The sequence below is a fragment of the Elephas maximus genome, chromosome 7 (genome assembly GCF_024166365.1).
Source record: "Elephas maximus indicus isolate mEleMax1 chromosome 7, mEleMax1 primary haplotype, whole genome shotgun sequence".
NCBI classification, from domain to species: domain Eukaryota; kingdom Metazoa; phylum Chordata; class Mammalia; order Proboscidea; family Elephantidae; genus Elephas; species Elephas maximus.
Window position 1 is genome coordinate 103,150,943 of NC_064825.1, and position 20,489 is coordinate 103,171,431.

Below are 20,489 nucleotides of genomic sequence, written 5' to 3' on the forward strand. Positions count from 1 at the left end.
TGAGTGCTGGAGAAATTGAGGGTCTGTGAAACAGTGGGGGGCTACAGAAGGGGAAGCCTACACATCATTTCATTTACGTGGATTCAGTGTAGTGCTTCGGGTGCGGCAAATTCAAGTTTTGCTTTTTGCAAATTTCTTTTTCTTTTTTCCAAAAATTTTCCATCTGTGGGTTGGTTGAATCTGTAAATGTGGAACCTGCAGATACGGAGGGCCACCTGTATGTCCAAAGACTCAGATTTGTTGATGAGTAGCTCAGAGTAACAATGTCATGTGTTGTACCGATCTAGCAGAGTATATCCACGGCCTGGTCCTAAAATGTGCTTTTGGTGCTGACAGGTAAGAAGCTCTAATGGCTAAATTCCCACCTGCCACTGCAACTGCTGACGAGTCATGCTGAGCCAAAGTGAGGCGAATGCGAGCCAAGGAACACTCCTTCTCCAGGTCTTCCAGTTCCAGGATCTCAATTTGTCGATTTGCTAAAAACCAGAGAAAAATATTTTCAATTCCCAAAGTACAAACGATATGACTATTAGACTAGCTCAACTTTCCCACTTCCACCAGACATTCAGAAACATTCAGTTTCATTTCCAAAGGCATGAAGAGGAGGAGAAAACAAGGAGCTCACTAAAAGCTAACATAAAAAGTGAAGCAACATCACTACTTCACATGTACACTTCCTCGACTGCAGTTAACTGCAAAGTATTCTACTAACGATAGCTGCAGTTGAAAGAGATGCTTACAAGGTGCTTTACTTGAAATTTTATTTCATTCTTACAAATGTGAAATACTGTTATCTCTGTCGCTAAGAGAGGAACTTGGCCAAGATGAGAGAAGTAGAATTAGAACTCAGGTATGTCCAACTCTAGAGTACTCGTTATAGAAGGATATCATGCCTCCCTGATAATATCAAAGGAACCTGATAAAAAGTTTGGCACTGATTTAAATACAACAAACAAGAAAAAAACATACTCTTTTTTTAAGCATTTTCATTTTTCATACTGTTGGACAAAGTTTTCAAGGGGCTACCAGACTTTTATTTATTTAATAATTTTTATTGAGCTTTAAGTGAACGTTTACAAATCAAGTCAGTCTGTCACATATAAGCTTAAAGCTTATATACACCTTACTCCCACTTACTCTCCCCCTAACGAGTCAGCCCTTCCAGTCTCTCCTTTCGTGACAATTTTGCCAGTTTCTAACCCTCTCTACCCTCCCATCTCCCCTCCAGACAGGAGATGCCAACACAGACTCAAGTGTCTACCTGATACAAGTAGCTCACTCTTCATCAGCATCTCCCTCCTACCCACTGTCCAGTCCCTTCCATGTCTGATGAGTTGTCTTCAGGAATGGTTCCTGTCCTGGGCCAACAGAAGGTTTGGGGACCATGACCGCCAGGATTCCTCTAGTCTCAGTCAGACCATTAAGTCTGGTCTTTTTATGAGAATTTGAGGTCTGCATCCCACTGATCTCCTGCTCCCTCAGGGGTTCTCTGTTGCGCTCCCTGTCAGGGCAGTCATTGGTTGTGGCCGGGCACCATCTAGTTCTTCTGGTCTCAGGATGATGTAAGTCTCTGGTTCCTGTGGTCCTTTCTGTCTCTTGGGCTCATAGTTATCGTGTGACCTTGGTATTTTTCATTCTCCTTTGATCCAGTTGGGTTGAGACCAACTGATGCATCTTAGATGGCCGCTTGTTAGCATTTAAGACCCCAGACACATTTCAAAGTGGGATGCAGAATGTTTTCAGAATAGAATTATTTTGCCAATTGACTTAGAAGTCCCCTTAAGCCATAGTTCCCAAACCCCTGCCCTTGCTCCGCTGACCTTTGAAGCATTCAGTTTATCCCAGAAACTTCTTTGCTTTTGGTCCAGTCCAGTTGAGCTGACCTTCCGTGTATTGAGTATTGTCCTTCCCTTCGCCTAAAGTAGTTCTTATCTACTAACTAATCAGTGAATAACCCTCTCCCACCCTCCCTTCCTCCCCTCCTCGTAACCACAAAAGTATGTGTTCTTTTCAGTTTATACTATTTCTCAAGATCTTATAATAGTGGTCTTAAACAATATTTGTCCTTTTGCATCTGACTAATTTCGCTCAGCATAATGCCTTCCAGGTTCCCCCATGTTATGAAATGTTTCACTGATTCGTCACTGTTCTTTATCGATGAGTAGTATTCCATTGTGTGAATATACCACAATTTATTTACCCATTCATCCGTTGATGGACACCTTGGTTGCTTCCAGCTTTTTGCTATTGTAAACAGAGCTGCAATAAACATGGGTGTGCATATATCTGTTCATGTGAAGGCTCTTATTTCTCTAGGGTATATTCCAAGGAGTGGGATTTCTGGGTTGTACGGTAGTTCTATTTTTAACTGTTTAAGATAATGCCAGATAGATTTCCAAAGTGGTTGTACCATTTTACATTCCCACCAGCAGTGTATGAGAGTTCCAATCTCTCCGCAGCCTCTCCAACATTTATTATTTTGTGTTTTTTGGATTAATGCCAGCCTTGCTGGAGTGAGATGAAATCTCATCGTAGTTTTTATTTGCATTTCTCTAAAGGCTAATGATTGAGAGCATTTTCTCACGTATCTGTTAGCTGCCTGAATATCTTCTTTAGTGAAGTGCGTGTTCATATCCTTTGCCCACTTCTTGATTGGGTTGTTTGTCTTTTTGTGGTTGAGTTTTAACAGAATCATATAGATTTTTTTTTTTTTTTTTATAGATTTTAGTGATCAGGCGCTGGTCGGAGATGTCATAGCTGAAAATTCTTTCCCAGTCTGTAGGTGGTCTTTTTACTCTTTTGGTGAAGTCTTTAGATGAGCATAGGTGTTTGATTTTTAGGAGCTCCCAGTTATCGGGTTTCTCTTCGTCATTTTTGGTAATGTTTGGTATTCTGTTTATGCCTTGTATTAGGGCTCCTAATGTTGTCCCTATTTTTAATTCCATGATCTTTATCGTTTTAGTCTTTATGTTTAGGTCTTTGATCCACTTGGAGTTAGTTTTTGTGCATGGTGTGAGGTATGGGTCCTGTTTCATTGTTTTGCAAATGGATATCCAGTTATGCCAGCACCATTTGTTAAAAAGACTATCTTTTCCCCAATTAACTGACACTGGGCCTTTGTCAAATATCAGCTGCTCATATGTGGATGGATTTATATCTGGGTTCTCAATTCTGTTCCATTGGTCTATGTGCCTGTTGTTGTACCAGTACCAGGCTGTTTGACTACTGTGGCTGTATAATATGTTCTAAAATCAGGTAGAGTGAGGCCTCCCACTTTCTTCTTCTTTTTCAGTAATGATTTACTTATCCGAGGCTTTTTTCCCTTCCATATGAAGTTGGTGATTTGTTTCTCCATCACCTTAAAAAATGTCATTGGAATTTGGATCGGAACTGCATTGTATGTATAGATGGCTTTTGGTAGAATAGACATTTTTACTATGTTAAGTCTTCCTAACCATGAGCAAGGTATGTTTTTCCACTTAAGTAGGTCCTTTTTAGTTTCTTGTAGTAGTACTTTGTAGTTTTCTTTATATAGGTCTTTTATATCTTTGGCTACCAGACAACTTTTAACAGATTGAAATGTTGAAACTGAACTAAAAAGAAGGCACTTTACAGTATTTTAAAAACAAAGTACTACAGGCTATAATGACTCAGTTTAAGGCCCGACTCACCTGGGGCAGCTGTACATTCTCCATCATGATTCCTCTTTGGGGATGCACCAGGGCGATCATACTGACAAGACGAAACAAGTAATTTAATTGTGAAAATTAGAATTTTACTTCAATATCCTTAAATATTATTCAGAATTTTCACACTTCAATTCCCCCAATGTAAATTATTTTTATTTGAAGGAGTACAGCTCTTCTTACAAAGGTACTGTAACTAACAGACAAAGAAATGGGAACATCTGACCAGCTGGCTCTTGGCTATAAGATATTATGGAATCCAAGGGCGGGAATTTGATCCCCACACACTACTTAACTTTTCTTGGTTCTAGAGTTATATTCTCCACCCATCACCCTGGACAATGGTCTAGTAAATGCAGGAACTATACAACAGATCATAGGTGGGCACACATGACCCCATCAGCATTACAGGAAAAACTCACAAAGTGTATGTCCTTTAAAACAATAATTACAGATTAAATTAACAAACATGACTGAAATAAAAGCAGCTATCATTTCTTGAGCACTTTCTGTGTGCCAGTCCTTGGGCGTTGAAAATGCTTAAGTGCTCGGATGCTAACTGAAAGGCTGCAGGTTCAGGTCCACCCAGAGGCACCTTGAAAGAGAGACCTGATCTTCTTCTGAAAAATCAGCCATTGAAAGCCCCATGGAGCAGAGTTCTACTCTGACACACACGAGGCTGCCATGAATTGGAATTGACTCGATGGCAACTGGTTTATTTATTTTTGGTTTTTCTGTGCCGGGCACTTACACTGTTCTAACTAATTTACATAAATTATCTCATTTAATCCTGAATACAATCCTATGAGATAGATATTATTATCATCCCTGTTTTATGTAACAGGATAACTGGACTCCAGAAGATTACGTAACCTGCCCAAAGTCAATCAGGTCTAACTCCTAAATCACTCTGCAACAGCTCTTCCTATAATACTTCTGAATGTGGGAACCAACGGGGTAATGATATCTAACAAGTATCTCAAAACAGACACAGTTCACAAATACCCCAGAAGAAATTCTAAATGAAACCAATCAAACTGAGGTAATAGTTTTGAAAAAGCCAACGTAAATATATTGAAAGATCCCCAAATTCCAGGATGGAAAGCTTTCATACCACTGCACCAGATGCTGGCTGCACAATCCACGCATATTCTGGACGAATGAGTCGTAAACAATTAATAGCAGCCAGGTAACAATTGCCTTGCTTCTCAAGCCCCCGGAGAGTTCGGACCTCTCTGCCAAGACGCATTCCATACTCAAACATCACTGTGCCAGCTATGAGGCAATAATAATCAGACATTAGAATTTCAAAAATGTGTTTCTTTAAAGATACACAGAGAAAATGTGTTACGTATCTATCCAAGATTAAAATTTAAAACAAAATTGACTTTAACTAACTTAAAACCACACATACACACACACACACACAAAAAAAAATCATGTAAAACTTTCCTTTTGACATTAAATACTACCTTCCCATACCCAGGGCAAAAACCCATCTACAGTTTAGAAAGCTAGTCTCAGCCATTCTCACCCATCCCTACCCAGGATTCTGAAACCAAGAAGGTGTGGATACAGTACTCAAGAACAACAACAAAAACCCCAAACCTTTTGCCATCAATTCCAACTCATGCAGACCCCACATGTTACAGAGCAGAAATGCTCCAGAAGGTTTTCGTGGCTGTAATCTCTACAGAAGCAGATTGCCAGGCTTTTCTTTCACTGGGTGGGTTCAAACCACCAACCTTTATGTTAGTAGCCAAGCACAAACCGCTTGTGCCACCCAGGGACTTTACTCAAGAACATAGCCTCTAATACTACTTGGCCAGTAGGACAAATGAAGTCTTGATACATGCTACGATACGCATGGAGCTTGAAGATATTATGATGAGTGAAGTAAGTCAATCACAAAGGGCAAATATTGTATGACCTCACTTCTATAAAAAAAACAAGAAAAGGCAAATGTATAGAGACCAAAGTTTATTAGTGGCTACCAGGGATGGGAGGGAAGGGGTAAGGAGGGTTTAACAGTGATGGAAAAATCGCATGATTAAGGGTAGGGTTGCATAGCCAGTTATTGTAATTGCTATCAAGTTGTACACCTGTAAAAAGCTGAATTGGCTAAAATTGTGTGATATATTTACAACAATAGCAACAACAACAAAAAGAATAGCTGCGAAGGTTGCTAATGTACAATCAAAAACCTCTTGGAATTTGGTTCCTTAGTTTGGAGGTTTAGGGTCATGGTTTCATGGGACATCCCAGTTAATTGGCTTAATAATGTGTTTAGTGCTTCTGTTCTACCTCCTAGTTTGTTGCGTAGTGCCTGGGGTCTTATAAGCTTGTAAGCTGCCATCCAAGGCATGACAATTGGTCTCTGTGCTCCTGGAACTACAAAGGAAGAAGGAGTGCCAGGAATAGAAGGAGGATACGGAATGTGTGGCTAAAGAACTGGATGGATGGTGGCTGGCTACGGTTACTCAACATTTTCATCAGAGATTCTATAGAAGAATTCTGGTCAAAAAGGGGAAAATGCAGAACAGAATTCCAAATTATAAAGGACTCCAGACTTTCTGGATCCATGGAGGCTGGATTAACCCCTGAAACTATTACCCTGAGATAATCTTTAAACCTTAAACCAAAAATATTCCCTTAAGTCTTCTGAAAACCAAACAACAGTTAGCTTAACTGGTAAAGAATGTCTGCTTTGAGCATTATGCTCTTTTAAGAACTATCTATATGGGATCAAAGTGACAACAGCAACTTGAAAGATGAGATAGGAACCTTAGGAGGCAATGAGTTTATGTTAATGGGGGAGGAACAACTCAGAAAAGGAGGGTTAGAATGGTTCCACAACTTGAAGAATGTAATCAATGTCACTGCATTATACATGTAGAAACAGTTGAATTGGAGTGTGTTTTGTTGTGTATATTCACAACTAAAACAGAGACTCTTATTTTTATACTACGTTAGCTGTGTAAGTTGAATGAGATCACTGAAAAATACAATGTTTTCAGGCTGCACGGGATTCCTGAAACTAGTATTTAAAAATTCTTTCTGCTTTCAAATAAAACTATTTTTCATTCTAGCAAATATTTTCTCAATGCCGGCAATCTGTAAGACATTGTGTCAGAACAGCCTTGTTCCTGAAAGACCTGGATGTTAATCTAGATAAAACTGGTCCCAATCAGGTTGATGTAATGGATATTATTATTGTGAATACAAACAAGTGACAGCTAACAGTTTATACTTCCCTTCCAGTATGATTTAAGAGAATGATATGCTCACATGTTTTGTCCTACAAATTATCTCCATCAATTCTTTGTAATGAAAATCAGCAAGAAATCTTTATGAAAAAATTATCTGAGTGAAATGGTACAAAACTCTAGAAGTTCCAAGGGGGAACTACAATGGTATAGTGTGAAGTAATACCTTAAAAAAGACAGTGGATATTTTGCGTCCTTTTGTTTTTAGCTGTTCTGACAAAGACACCAGTAGTCACCACACAAATGCAAATCAAATCACGTTCTGCAAAAATGACTGACAGGTACTTTTCAAAAACATCAATGTCATGAAAGACAAGGTAAGGCTAAAAGAAGTGTCCCAGATGAAAGGAGACCAAGCAGACATGACAACTGAACACAACGTGTGATTCTGGATCAGGGGGTGAGGCAGTACAGGAATAACGTACTAATAAAAGACAGTGTGAAAAAACACTGTGACAACTGGCAAGATGTGAATATGAACAGCGAGTCAGAAAACAAACTGTAACATTTCAATTTAATTCCTTAAATTAGTTAATTTCTTTAATTTGATGCTACCTAGGAGAATGCCCTTAGAAGATATATGCTGAGGTATTTATGGGTGAAGAGTCAGGATGTCTGCAACTTTCTCTCAAGTGGATCAGGATAAATAAGCAAGAAGCAAGCAGAGAGAGAGAGAAGAGGAAGGGAGACAGAAGGAAAAAGAAAATGATGCAGCAAAGTATTAATTGGTAAATATGGGCGAAGGGTTCCCACGTGTCTGTCAGTTTGTGGTACTGTGGGGGCTCGTGTGTTGCTGTGATGCTGGAAGCTATGCCACTGGTATTCAGATACCAGCAGGGTCACCCATGGAGGACAAGTTTCAGTTGAGCTTACAGACTAGAAGGACCCAGCAGTCTACTTCTGAAAAGAATTAGCCAGTGAAAACCTTATGAATAGCAGCAGAAAACCGTGTGACACAGTGCCAGATGATGAGCCCCGCAGGTTGGAAGGCACTCAAAAGATGACTGGGGAAGAGCTGCCTCCTCATAGTAGAGTCAACCTTAATGATGTGGGTGGAGTAAAGCTTTCGGGACCTTCATTTGCTTATGTGACATGACTTAAAATGAGAAGAAACAGCTGCAAACATCCATTAATAACTGGAACCCGGAATGTACGAAGTACGAATCTAGGAAAACTGGAAATCGTCAAAAATGAAATGGAATGCATAAACATCGATATCCTAGGCATTAGTGAGCTGAAACGGACCGACCGGTATTGGCCATTTTGAATTGGACAATCATATAGTCTACTATGCTGGGAATGACAACTTGAAGAGGAATGGTGTTTGCATTCATCGTGAAAAAGAACATTTCAAGATCTATCCTGAAGTACAACGCTGTCAATGATAGGATAATATCCATATGCCTACAAGGAAGACCAGTTAATACGGCTATTATTCAAATTTACGCACCAACCACTAGGGCCAAAGATGAAAAAACTGAAGACTTTTATCAGCTGTTGCAGTCTGAAATTGATTGAACATGCAATCAAGATGCACTGGTAATTACTGGTGATTGGAATGTAAAAGTTGGAAACAAAGAAGAACGATCAGAAGTTGGAAAATATGGCCTTGGTGACAGAAACAATGCTGAAGATCAAATGATAGAATTTTCCAAGACCAACGAATTCTTCATTGCAAATACCTTCTTTCACCAACATAAACAGTGACTATATACATGGACCTCGCCAGATGGAATACACAGGAATCAAATTGACTACATCTGTGGAAAGAGACGATGGAAAAGCTCAATATCATCAGTCAGAACAAGGCCAGGGGCTGACTGTGGAACAGGCCATCAATTGCTCATATGCAGGTTCAAGCTGAAACTGAAGAAAATCAGAGCAAGTCCACAAGAGCCAAAATATGACCTTGAGTATATTCCACCTGAATTTAGAGACCATCTGAAGAACAGATTTGATGCACTGAACACTAGTGACCGAAGACCAGACGAGTTGTGGAATGACATCAAGGACATCATCCATGAAGAAAGCAAGAGGTCATTGAAAAGACAGGAAAGAAAGAAAAGACCAAGATGGATGTCAGAGGAGACTTTGAAACTTGCTCACCAATGTCAAACAGCTAAAGCAAAAGGAAAAAATGATGAAGTAAAAGAACTGAACAGAAGATTTCAAAGGGCGGCTCGAGAAGACGAAGTAAAGTATTATAATGACACGTGCAAAGAGCTGGAGATGGAAAACCAAAAGGGAAGAACACACTCGGCATTTCTCAAGCTGAAAGAACTGAGGTAAAAATTCAAGCCTGCAGTTGCAATAGTGAAGGATTCCATGGGGAAAATATTAAATGACGCAGGAAGCATCAAAAGAAGATGGAAGGAATACAGAGTCGTTATACCAAAAAGGATTAGCCCACGTTCAACCATTTCAAGAGACAGCATACAATCAAGAACTGATGGTACTGAAGGAAGAAGTCCAAGCTGCTCTGAAGGCATTGGCAAAAAATAGGGCTCCAGAAATTGACGGAATATCAATTGAGATGTTTCAACAAACGGATACAGCGCTGGAGGTACTCATTCGTCTATGCCAAGAAATATGGAAGACAGCTTCCTGGCCAACTGACTGGAAGAGACCCATTTTATACCTATTCCCAAGAAAGGTGATCCAACCGAATGTGGAAATTAGAGAACAATATCAACATCACACGCAAGCAAAATTTTGCTGAAGATCATTCAAAAATGGCTCCAGTATTGTATTGACAGGGAACTGCTAGAAATTCAGGTTGGTTTCAGAAGAAGACGTGGAACCAGGGATATCATTGCTGATGTCAGACAGATACTGGGTGAAAGCAGAGAATACCAGAAGGATGTTTACCTGTGTTTTACTGACTATGCAAAGGCATTCGACTGTGTGGGTCGTAACAAATTATGGATAACATTGCGAAGAATGGGAATTCCAGAACACTTAATTGTGCTCGTGAGGAACCTTTACATAGCTCAAGAAGCAGCTGTTTGGATAGAACAAGGGGATACAGAGTGGTTTAAAGTCAGGAAGGTTGTGTGTCAGGGTTGTATCCTTTAACTATACCTGTTCAATCTGTATGCTGAGCAAATAACCCGAGAAGCTGGACTACATGAAGAAGAACGGGGCATCAGGATTGGAGGAAGACTCATTAAAAACCCACGTTATGCAGATGACACAACCTTGCTTGCTGAAAGTGAAAAGGACATGAAGCACTTATTAATGAAGATCAAAGACCACAGCCTTTAGTATGGCTTGCACCTCAGAATAAAGAAAGGAAAAATCCTCACAACTGGACCAATGAGCAACATCATGATAAACTGAGAAAAGACTGAAGTTGTCAAGGATTTCATTTTACTTGGATCCACAATCAACAGCCATGGAAGCAGGAGTCAAGAAATCAAAAGATGCATTGCATTGGGTAAATGTGATGCAAAGGACCTCTTTAAAGTGTTAAAAAGCAAAGATAATCACCTTGAAGACTAAGGTGCACCTGACTCAAGCCATGGCATTTTCAATTGCATCATATGCATGTGAAAGCTGGACAATGAATAAGGAAGACTGAAGAAGAACTAACGCCTTTGAATTGAGGTGTTGGCAAAGACTATTGAATATACCATGGATTGCCAAAAGAACAAACAAATCTGTCTTGAAAAAGTACAACCAGAATGCTCCTTAGAAGCAAGGATGGCAAGACTGTGTCTTACATACTTGGGACATGTTGTCAGGAAGGATCAGTCCCTGGAGAAGGACATTATGCTTGGCAAACTACAAGATGAGCAGAAAAGAGGATGACCCTCAGTGAGGTGGACTGACACAGTGGCTGCAACAATGAGCTCAAGCATAACAATGACTGTAATGACAGCGCAGGACCGGGCAGTGTTTCGTTCTGTTGTGCACAGGGTCTCTATGAGTCGGAACCGACTCGACGGTACCTGACAACAACAACAATGGGTGAGGTGCATTTAAGTGTTCGTTGTAGTATTCTTTGAACTTTTCTATGGACTTGAAATCTTTAACAATAAAAAGTTGAAAAAAACTTCATTTGCAACCAGGATATCACTTGGAAAATTCTAAATGTAAAATTTATTCCTTTCCTTAAAGATTCTGCATGAAAGTGAAGGTATAGGATCTATCAACCATAGCTAATAAAGAATAAAAAAAAAAAAAAAAAAAACCATCTATTATACTGAGGCAGCACAAGCATATTTAAACACTCAGAATTTTGCTCAAAGAACTGATATAAGGAATGGGAGGAGGCCAATGGTAAAATGACTCACAACCAACCATAGGGATTCAAGGTACTTCTAGTGAAAAAGGAGTCCTGGTAGGTCAGTGGTTAGGAGTTTGGCTGCTAATCAAAGGGTCAGCAGTTTGAATCTACCAGTCACTTCTTGGAAACCATTTGGGGCAGTTCTACTCTGTCCTGTAGGGTCTCTCTGAGTTGGAATCGAGTTGATGGTAGTGGATTTGGTTGTCTTTTTTCTACTGAAAAAGCTAAACTTCCCTTGACAGTTGGACAGAAGACACACGCAGAATGCCATCTCATGGGAAATGCCTCCGTTGTTGTTTGATGTTTTTGGCTCATATTGACCCCATGTGACAGAGTAGAACTGCCCCATAGGGTTTTCTTGGCTGTAATCTTTATGGAAGCAGATTTCTAGGGCTATCCCCCACGAAGCTGCTAAATGAGTCTGAACTGTCAACCTTTTAGACAGCAGCAGAGTACTTAACTATTTGTGCCACCAGGGCTCCTGTGGAAATGCTTCTAGAATGGGAGTAAGTCTGCCTATCTTCAAGGGCAACAGGTAATCTTCAAAAGGGTAAAACTAATCTGGTACTTAAACTTAACTTCCCCAAATGCTGGTAAGAGTAACATAAAATTTACGTAAGTCAAACACACAGTACTTTTATAAAATATGATTAAATTAATAAGATTGCCTCCAACAAAAATTGCTTCAATCACCTTTTCGGTAGTTGTGGCGATAAATGTGAAAGGCATACAGAAGCTCATAATAATTGTGAGTCATAAGATCCACAGCTCGAGCTCGTGATTCAATTATTCCCACAACCTAAGGGGAAGCAATCAGATATCGAAGTTAGAAGCAATGTTGGCCACCACCACAGTTTTTTTCAGTCACAGTGGATAAAGAAAATTACCTCATTATGCAGATTCACATAGGGAAACTCTACAAGATCCTGTAACTGTGAACGTTCACAAAGAACTACCACCAGCTGCCGTAAACAATCTAACTGCCTAGAAAGACAGAAAAGAATGTGTTGGTAAATCATCTTATTGGGTTAAATAGGGCTGGTAAGTTGCCTTCTTTAAAAAACATTACGTGAGGTTACCTGCTGGAATCAGGGATTTGGGTTAAGGCCTCATATGCTTGGCTGTTGTGACCCAAATCCAAATGATGTTTGAAAATGCATGTCCTTAAAGTAGCCTAAGTATCAATTTGGGGGAAAAAAGAGCAATCGAAATCAAAACACCACTTCCATGCAGGGACAGATTACCCATTAAGCAAGGTATGCACGGGCTTCATTGCGCTTACTTACTAATCTGTAGTGCACGATTTCACCTGTTTTTCACCATATTAAAGATGTGGTGAAACCCATGTGAAACTGTGCACTACAGATCAGTAAGTAAGCACAATACAGCCCATGCACACCTTGCTTACTGTAAGCTGGTGCATACTGTGCTTAGTGGTTAATCCACCCTGTCCATGACAAACCTCCAGGAAAACAACTAAATTAGCTAGTTCTTACCTGACTTTTCCAGTCATCCCCTGCTTCTGTTATTGCTAATGTAGCCAACTGAATAACCAGTTCAGGCAAACCAACAACATCTAAAAGACGCAAAACCTAAGAAGAAACAGAGAAAATTTCCACTAAAATTAATATGGTAGCGCACAACAAATTAATTGATTTAAGTTTAAATTAATTAGAAAGATAATTAGGTAAATAAATATTAAATCAAAGGTGCTGGTAACAAATAGGATTATTTAATTAATATTTATATTTTTTCTTTAGATTCTACTGCTATGGACCGGTTTGTTCCAAAACCCTCCTATTTGTTTTCCCAAATATTACTACTGGAGTAATAGCCCTCCGAGGTATAGGTAAATTTTGATTGCTAGGTTGGAACAGAGATAGATAGGTAAAGAGATAACCCTAACATCTCTTCTACAAAACTTTTACAAGAACTAATATTCAGTTAATGAATAATTACACAGGGATTGAATACAGGGCTTTTAGTTACCCTTTTCCCTTTGTCAGGTGTTAGAAAGCAATGAAATAGCCACCAAAGGTAGGAATGTATCTATGTCCTTATACAGATATGTATACAATAAGAAAGCAGAAGTCCAAAATATGCTGGTATACTGAGGCCTACTGTGTACCAGGCATGACTCTCTATAGGTATTAGCTATATTTACCCTCACAGCAATCAGATGAGGATTTTATAGATGAAGACTCTGAGGTGCAGAGTTCAGTAACTTGCTCAAGGTCACACAGTTAGTAGAGCTGGGATTCAAATCTTTGTCCTGACTCCAGAGCCTAAAATTCTTTCCCGTGCATGATATGGTTTTCAAGATAACCTCATAACAAGGTGAACATTCCCTAGTCTATACCCTTGATCTGCTTTAGTTTTATTCATAGCATTTATCATTACCTGACATTATATATTTATTTGTCTAGCCTCTTTCCTACCTGAATGTAAGCACTACCAGGACAGGGCATTGGTCTTTTTGTTCACAGCTCTATCCTCGGTGCCTAAATCAGTGCCTAGTACACAGCAGGCTCTCAAAAAATATTTGTTGAATGAAGAAACAAATACAATTTCATGTCACAACACCAATCTACTAATTTTCTAGATCACAGATGAACTTAAAGACGGTAAATAATTAATGCCATAGCTTATATAACCTTACAAAAACCTTACAGAAAATACTGTTTTGCACGATCAATTTCTAACATAACACAGAACAGTGATCTTTAAATTTTTTTGACTGACCTCTCTATTAATGTTTGTGCACAGTCCCCTAAAGAGGTGTACACATATTTATGTCATAGACATGTACTTCTCTTTTATGTATAGCAATGTACTCAAAATATAACCTTCTAAAGGATGAGGTAAAGACAAAATATAGTTATTTTCTTTATTAACAGTACAAAAAACCTTTTTGTTCTAGAGGCTACGTTTTTGTGTTATTTTGCATTTCATACTTTTTATAAAAGTATAACACACATTTAGGAATGGACACAACTCCTAAGTACGTACCTGACTGAATGTTTACAAAGTAAACATGTCCATGGAACCAGCAGCCAGATTAAAAATTACATATTATCAGCAGCCCAAATCCCCCGTGGCTCCTTTCAGTCACTACTGACCACACAAACAGCTCTGCTGATTTCCAAGAACACAGACTAGTTTTGCTTGTTTTTTTAACATTATAGAAACAGAAACATTTAGCATGTATGCTTTTATGTCTTCCTTCTTTTGCCTAACATCATGTTTGTAAGATTGATCTATGTCACTACATGTAGGATTGTTCATTTCACTGCTGTGAAGAAGGGCCAAACAATGGTACCTTATCATAATACTGCATCTTGGGGGTGGACACAATCTCCCCATCCTCTGAGTGGATTAAGCGATCCAAGAATTCCTCTTTACCCACTTCCGATGCTGCCTGGCAGAAACATTCCAGAGCCTGGAGAAACAGAAGAACACAAAGCGACATAATGGATTTCTTCAATTCTAGGTACTATAATTCAGGGATTCATGTGCTAAGGAAGCAGAAACTAAACAAGATTATTTAAGACAGTCTACTACAGTCACAATTTCTGCCCTATCTACATTCTATTTGATGTTATTTAATATTTTTCTACAATTTACCTTTTTCAAAACTTAAATTCTATTAATTAGAAAGTATACTTTAATAAGATAGACTAATGATGGATAGACAGATACGTAATAAAGAAACTGCAGTAATATGTTAACAATCATAGAATTTGGGTGGTGGGTATATAATTGTTCATTATAAAATTTGAAAATTTACATAATACAATGTTAGGGGAAAAAAAACTAATCTACCATAATGGGAAAATAAGGCAGCATAAACAAACAAAAGAAAACTCAGATACAATGAAAGCAATGTAATTAACTAATACACTTAATTTACAAAAATGTATCCCTGAAAACAACTGTATAGGGGCAGGAGGGTTTTATTATTCCTTCTTCATTATTTTCCTGTGTTCTAACTAAGCCACAAAGCACCTGAAACTGAGCAGTCCTCTTGTTTACATCATGCCCTTGATTGGCACTACTACCGTCTTTATTATCCTTATTAGAGGATTCTTTGACTGTCACCCCCCCAACCCAGTTAGATGGGACTAAGTGTCCTCCTTTGCACTGAAGTTTATAATCATTCAAATACAGTTTACCTTCTGTCCCTCTCCTGTAACCAGGTAACACCGCCCAAGCATAAATCGACAGGAACCAACATTGACTTGACACCAGGGATGGAGCAGTTGAATATAATCCTTAAAGGTATAAAACGACTGTTCTGATTAGAAAATACACACTATTTAATGCGATATTCATTTTTAAGTCATTCTTTACAGACGGAGAAAAATAGTGTTCAATCAACACAAAAGTTTGATTTCCTGACATCATCTAGAGATTAAACTGCAATCCTGTACATCTACTCTTATAATAAATTAGACATCTTAAGAAAGCAAATAGCTTTCACTTAAAGCCCAATAAAAATTAAAAAAAAAAAAAAGCAAATGGGAATCCAGTACCCCACCCCCTCCCCTACATTAACCTTTATCTCAGCAATTTTCCCACTTTTGATATTTAGTGGTTCAATGACTAAATTCCCATAGAGTTTCTATGAAGGCAATGATGGTACGATGGTATGTTCATATTACCAAAAAAAAAAAGAAAGTGACAGAAGGAGTGGAAAAAAAGATACTCTAGAAAAAAATCATATTAGGAATCATACTGTGAAGAAATAAAAAAAATCTCTCTGGGGTCTTGGTACAATCAATTTAGATTATTGTGGCTCCTTGCCTATAATAGACCATCACCAGCCTGATTACAATGCAGTTAACATTACAAAAAAAAAAAATCCAGAACTCTCATTTTCACAAGAACCAGAGATATTCAAAAGAACTCACCTGCAACTGTACATACTGACAGTTTCCCATCAAACATTCTAGAAAGAGACAACCAGGATTGCTAGGCCATCTAGTCAATAGATAAGGAGATTTTTGGTAAACTTAAATATATATATTGGAATATTGGACATCAAACTCAGAACAGTCCATGAAACAGCTTTTTTTAAAAAAAAAGGTAAAGAAAAGGTGGCAGAGCATGTGTTCTTTCCACATCACTATGGAACACAAATTCGTAAGACAAATATGGTGAAGAAAGTATATACTATGAGCCTAGTCACCTAGCCTGGAACTCAGTTAGCTATGGGCTAATGCATGTTTCATCCCTGGTGCTCATCTCCATTTCTAGCTGGTATACTGCAGACGCACACTATTGGTGCTAGTGGGCAGCCACCCAGCACCTAACATAGTGCCTGGAATATAGAGCCATTCAAATATTCAATAAATATTTGTGCTGAATGAATGAAAAATGCCTTAAAAGGATCGAGGTATTGAATTTGTTGTATGTGTGTACCAATAAAATCTGGCTCATCTCCCAGGCAAAAAAGCAAAATAAAATAAAAATTGAGAACATATCTGAAAATAAAGAATATTATCATCTCTTGTTAGAGGGGTTAAGGACCCAATCTCATTAAAAGCTTTCATTACACAGACAGAATAAGAGCTCTCAACTATTTACATAGAAGAAAACTTTCAACTGATTTTTTTAAGTAAAAGGATACAAAAGCTGCAAGAAATAATTGGTAATTGCAGTAACCATCTCAGGCCAATTCATCCCAGTTTGGCTCAGAGGTGCCTTTGGTTGAGAGAAGAGATGTGCTATAATGTGTTTTCTTGCAACTTCTTGGAAGAATAACTCCACAATTGTCTGAGGGCTAGATACTTAAAATGAAAAAGTTATGACAATTACGGGTTTGTAATAATAACATCCATTTTCAATTAAGGCTGTACCAATTCACTGTGTCTACCACAAACACCACAAACAGCATTTGTTACCTCGAAACATAAAATGCGCCATGGGTGTAATCAATGGCAACATAAACAAAAGCACTCTGTAAACTGTGAAGTACTATACAAACACAATAAAACAGTCACTCAAACCAACACTGCAGTCATTTCTTTCCACTGATCCCACTACAGCTGAGCGCCTTTGCTGGAAAGTCTTTATGACAGATCAGATACATGTAAGTACTAAGATTTCAGGTCTCGTACCAAGACAATAAAAAAGAAATCCTTTAGAATAATGGCTCACAATGGTTTCAATCATAAGGGCTCCTTTTGAATAGGGGTTGACTGAGATAAAGGCAGGATCACAAAAGCTACTATGAACTAAGTACCTTTTTAAAATAATTCTGCATAATTAATCACTAGGTCATCAATATATATTAGAAAAGCAGGTGTATTAATGTGCACATGTATGTGCACCAAGCCAAAAGTAAACCCACTGCCACTGAGTTGATTCTGACTCACAGCAACCCTACAGGACAGAGTAGAACTGTCCCACGGGGTTTACAAGGCAGTAATCTTTATGGAGGCAGATAGCCACATCTTTCTCATGCGGAGCAGCTGGTGGGTTCAAACTGCTGACCTTTCAGTTAGGAGCTGAGCACTTAACCACTGTGCCACCAGGGCTCCATATATATGTGCAACACCCTTAATTTATGTTTGATCTGGGCCTGCAGCTTCATGGACCTGTTGCCATAACCAGAGAACTCAGGCCGCAAGCTGCTTACACTCACCAAGTGAAAACAGACACTCCAGCCAATCTTCCCATAGCAAAGGTGGCAAAGGACCATTCTAATGAATATGCAACAGATTTCAAATTTATATCAAATACACACAGCCCAGTACTTACCAAATTTATTTGCCATTAGAGCACTAGAGTCAGTTAGTTCTAGTACTGCTAAGTGTTGGAGATTAGATTCTCTGTGGGGAAAGGGAAAAAGGCAGCTTAACAAATTCTCACATATCAAACATTACTTCCAGTTTATTCTATTGTGCATATGCTCAATTTAATTAATGAAGTGCACAGAAAAGCTCAACTGAAATCACAAAGAGAACTGGCAAGCATGTCATGAGTCAAAGTTTTGCCCACTGCATCACTCAGTGATCCTTCGATGAGGAGCCAAAGCAGAAATTTCTCTTAAGACTTCCATGCCAGGGAAAACAGGATGATTTATCTTACTGAAAATGTGGATTCTGTAGTTACTGGCTTTTTTTTCTTTCTTTGGTAAAATGAATCTCAGTCTATCTTTAATACCTTTAACAATCCAGTGCAGCATCTTTGTGTATGGGCTAACTTTCCCTGTGGCCTCACCTTGTTATTTTGCCTTCAGAAGGATTTATCTGTACATTTAAAATCAACCTCAGTTTCTCTACATATATTCATTTATTTTTCTTTGTAATACAATTGATTTTATTTATTATTTTTAATAATATTTCATTGTGTTTTTGGAGAAAGTTTACACAGCAAGTTAGGTTCCCATTTGACAATTTCCACCCAAACTGTTTGGTGACGTTAGTTACATTTTTCAGCATGTGTCAACATTTTCCAAGTGTTCTGGTGGTTTTGTTTCTAGTACTCTAGTTTCCCTGCCCCCTTATCTTCTCATCTTTGCTTTATAGTAAATGTTGACCTTTATGTCCCATACAGATGGTTTCTAAGTAGAGCATCAATCTTACGGGTCTCTATTCATTCTTATAAGTTGCCTCAACCTCTATAAAATGGAGCATCTTAAAGGGAAATAATGTGAGAGCATAACATTTATTTTTTGTTTTTAAAAACATTATTTTAAGATAATAAAAAATAATTAAACTCAATTTATTTTTAAAATAAATAACGGGACTCACAATGCGTCCACTGGAACATCAGTAGCTAAGCACTGACTTCCCCACTTAATGAGGTGATAAGATAAGAGTAGTGGAGCTGTTCGATGTAGTAGGTCCTGCTGAGCTTGAAAGAGCTGACCAGCTCCCAAAATCACCTATACATGGGGGGTGGAGTGGGAAGATGATAAACAAAAGCAATTAGTAATGGTAACTCTCAGGGTTCAAATGGGGTAAAAATAACAAAGGCAGTTGCACAGGGCAGATAATTACAGAAGTAACACACCCATTATGTTATGGGGTAGCCAAATAGCAAAATAGCTTCCCAAACATTTAACAGTCCAAAAATAATCACAAACAGCTCACCAAGTAATGGGAGCTAATGGTTAAAAACAACAACAAAGAGCTCAATTTTCATTAAATCTGTGCGTTCAGAATTGAAGAAGAGGAATAGGGAAATCTAAGTCCTCTCATGCTGCTGGGCAAAAATTAGGTATGACCTTTAGAGGCAAATTTGATAATACTATCAAAACTCTTAAAAATGTGCATATTTTGTGATCAATCAATTCTAATTCTTAGAATTTATTCTAAAGATATAATCAAAGATGTGCATAAAGCTATAGCTATGACAGAAAAACCTGCAGTAACCTGAATGGCTACAAAGAGGATTTGTTGAATAAATTATAATTGCACTAGGTAACTATTAAAAATAATGTTGTAGAAGAATACTTAATGACAAGGGAAACTGCTGATGATACCTGTAAAGCGAAAGTATTAAAAAAAAAACCCACATTACAAAATAATTCTATGTAGCATATTCTAATTTTACAAATAAAACAAACTTTGTATAGAGAAAAAGGGTATATACTAAAACACAACTAGTCTTTTATTTTAGTGGTTATCACTGGGTAGAAGATTACAGATGAATTTTGAATTTTCTTTTTGCTTACATATATTTTATAAAGGTTCTACAAGGAACATCTATTACTTTTTCTGTGTTTAAAAAAGACACAAACATTGTTAGTTTAAAAAAATTTTTTTTAAGAACACTGAAGATTAAAAAGAGCTTAGTAAGGGTTAGGCACCCTTACTAAGGGCAAGGTTCCTGCACCTCCCTGATGGTCCTAAATAATCTTCCTAAACGTTTTTCATTCTTTTTGCCTGAAATTTTACCTTTAGCAATGTATTTAAAAAGTCAAAATACCCCTAGGAACCCCAAAGGTTTTTCAGTTATTTATATATTAGCATGAATTGGTTTAATCTGATCGCTTCCTTGCCAGGCCTGGATGAGATTATCAACTCTGAGACAAACTGGACTTTTGACTGTGGGCTGAAAGGTAATTTCTGAACATGGAACATTCAGTAGAGTAAGGGATGAGGAGTGCATGATGACAAGAGACTGGTGGCACAAGTAGAACAGAAAACGCAGCACAGAAACAAGAGTTGGGAGAACCCCAATCTCTGCAATCTCAAAATTGTGTCTAGGGTAAGCCCTATGCTGAAAACAGAGATCTTT

General features: G+C 38.2%; 1 protein-coding gene across 1 annotated transcript in view; it reads right to left on the minus strand.

The window, feature by feature from the left end:
- NUP160 (nucleoporin 160) overlaps positions 1–20,489 on the minus strand; it is a 49,773-nt gene that overhangs the window by 7,006 nt on the left and 22,278 nt on the right. Inside the window, exons 18-30 of the mRNA XM_049891175.1 lie at positions 18,998–19,131; positions 18,003–18,073; positions 16,870–17,029; positions 16,151–16,220; positions 15,413–15,511; positions 14,560–14,679; positions 12,737–12,832; positions 12,320–12,414; positions 12,128–12,224; positions 11,934–12,039; positions 4,801–4,961; positions 3,672–3,732; positions 366–476 (exon numbers count right to left, since the gene is read on the minus strand). Of these exons, the coding sequence (XP_049747132.1) occupies positions 366–476; positions 3,672–3,732; positions 4,801–4,961; positions 11,934–12,039; positions 12,128–12,224; positions 12,320–12,414; positions 12,737–12,832; positions 14,560–14,679; positions 15,413–15,511; positions 16,151–16,220; positions 16,870–17,029; positions 18,003–18,073; positions 18,998–19,131 (1,381 nt within the window). The remainder of the gene's footprint in view (positions 1–365; positions 477–3,671; positions 3,733–4,800; positions 4,962–11,933; positions 12,040–12,127; positions 12,225–12,319; positions 12,415–12,736; positions 12,833–14,559; positions 14,680–15,412; positions 15,512–16,150; positions 16,221–16,869; positions 17,030–18,002; positions 18,074–18,997; positions 19,132–20,489) is intronic.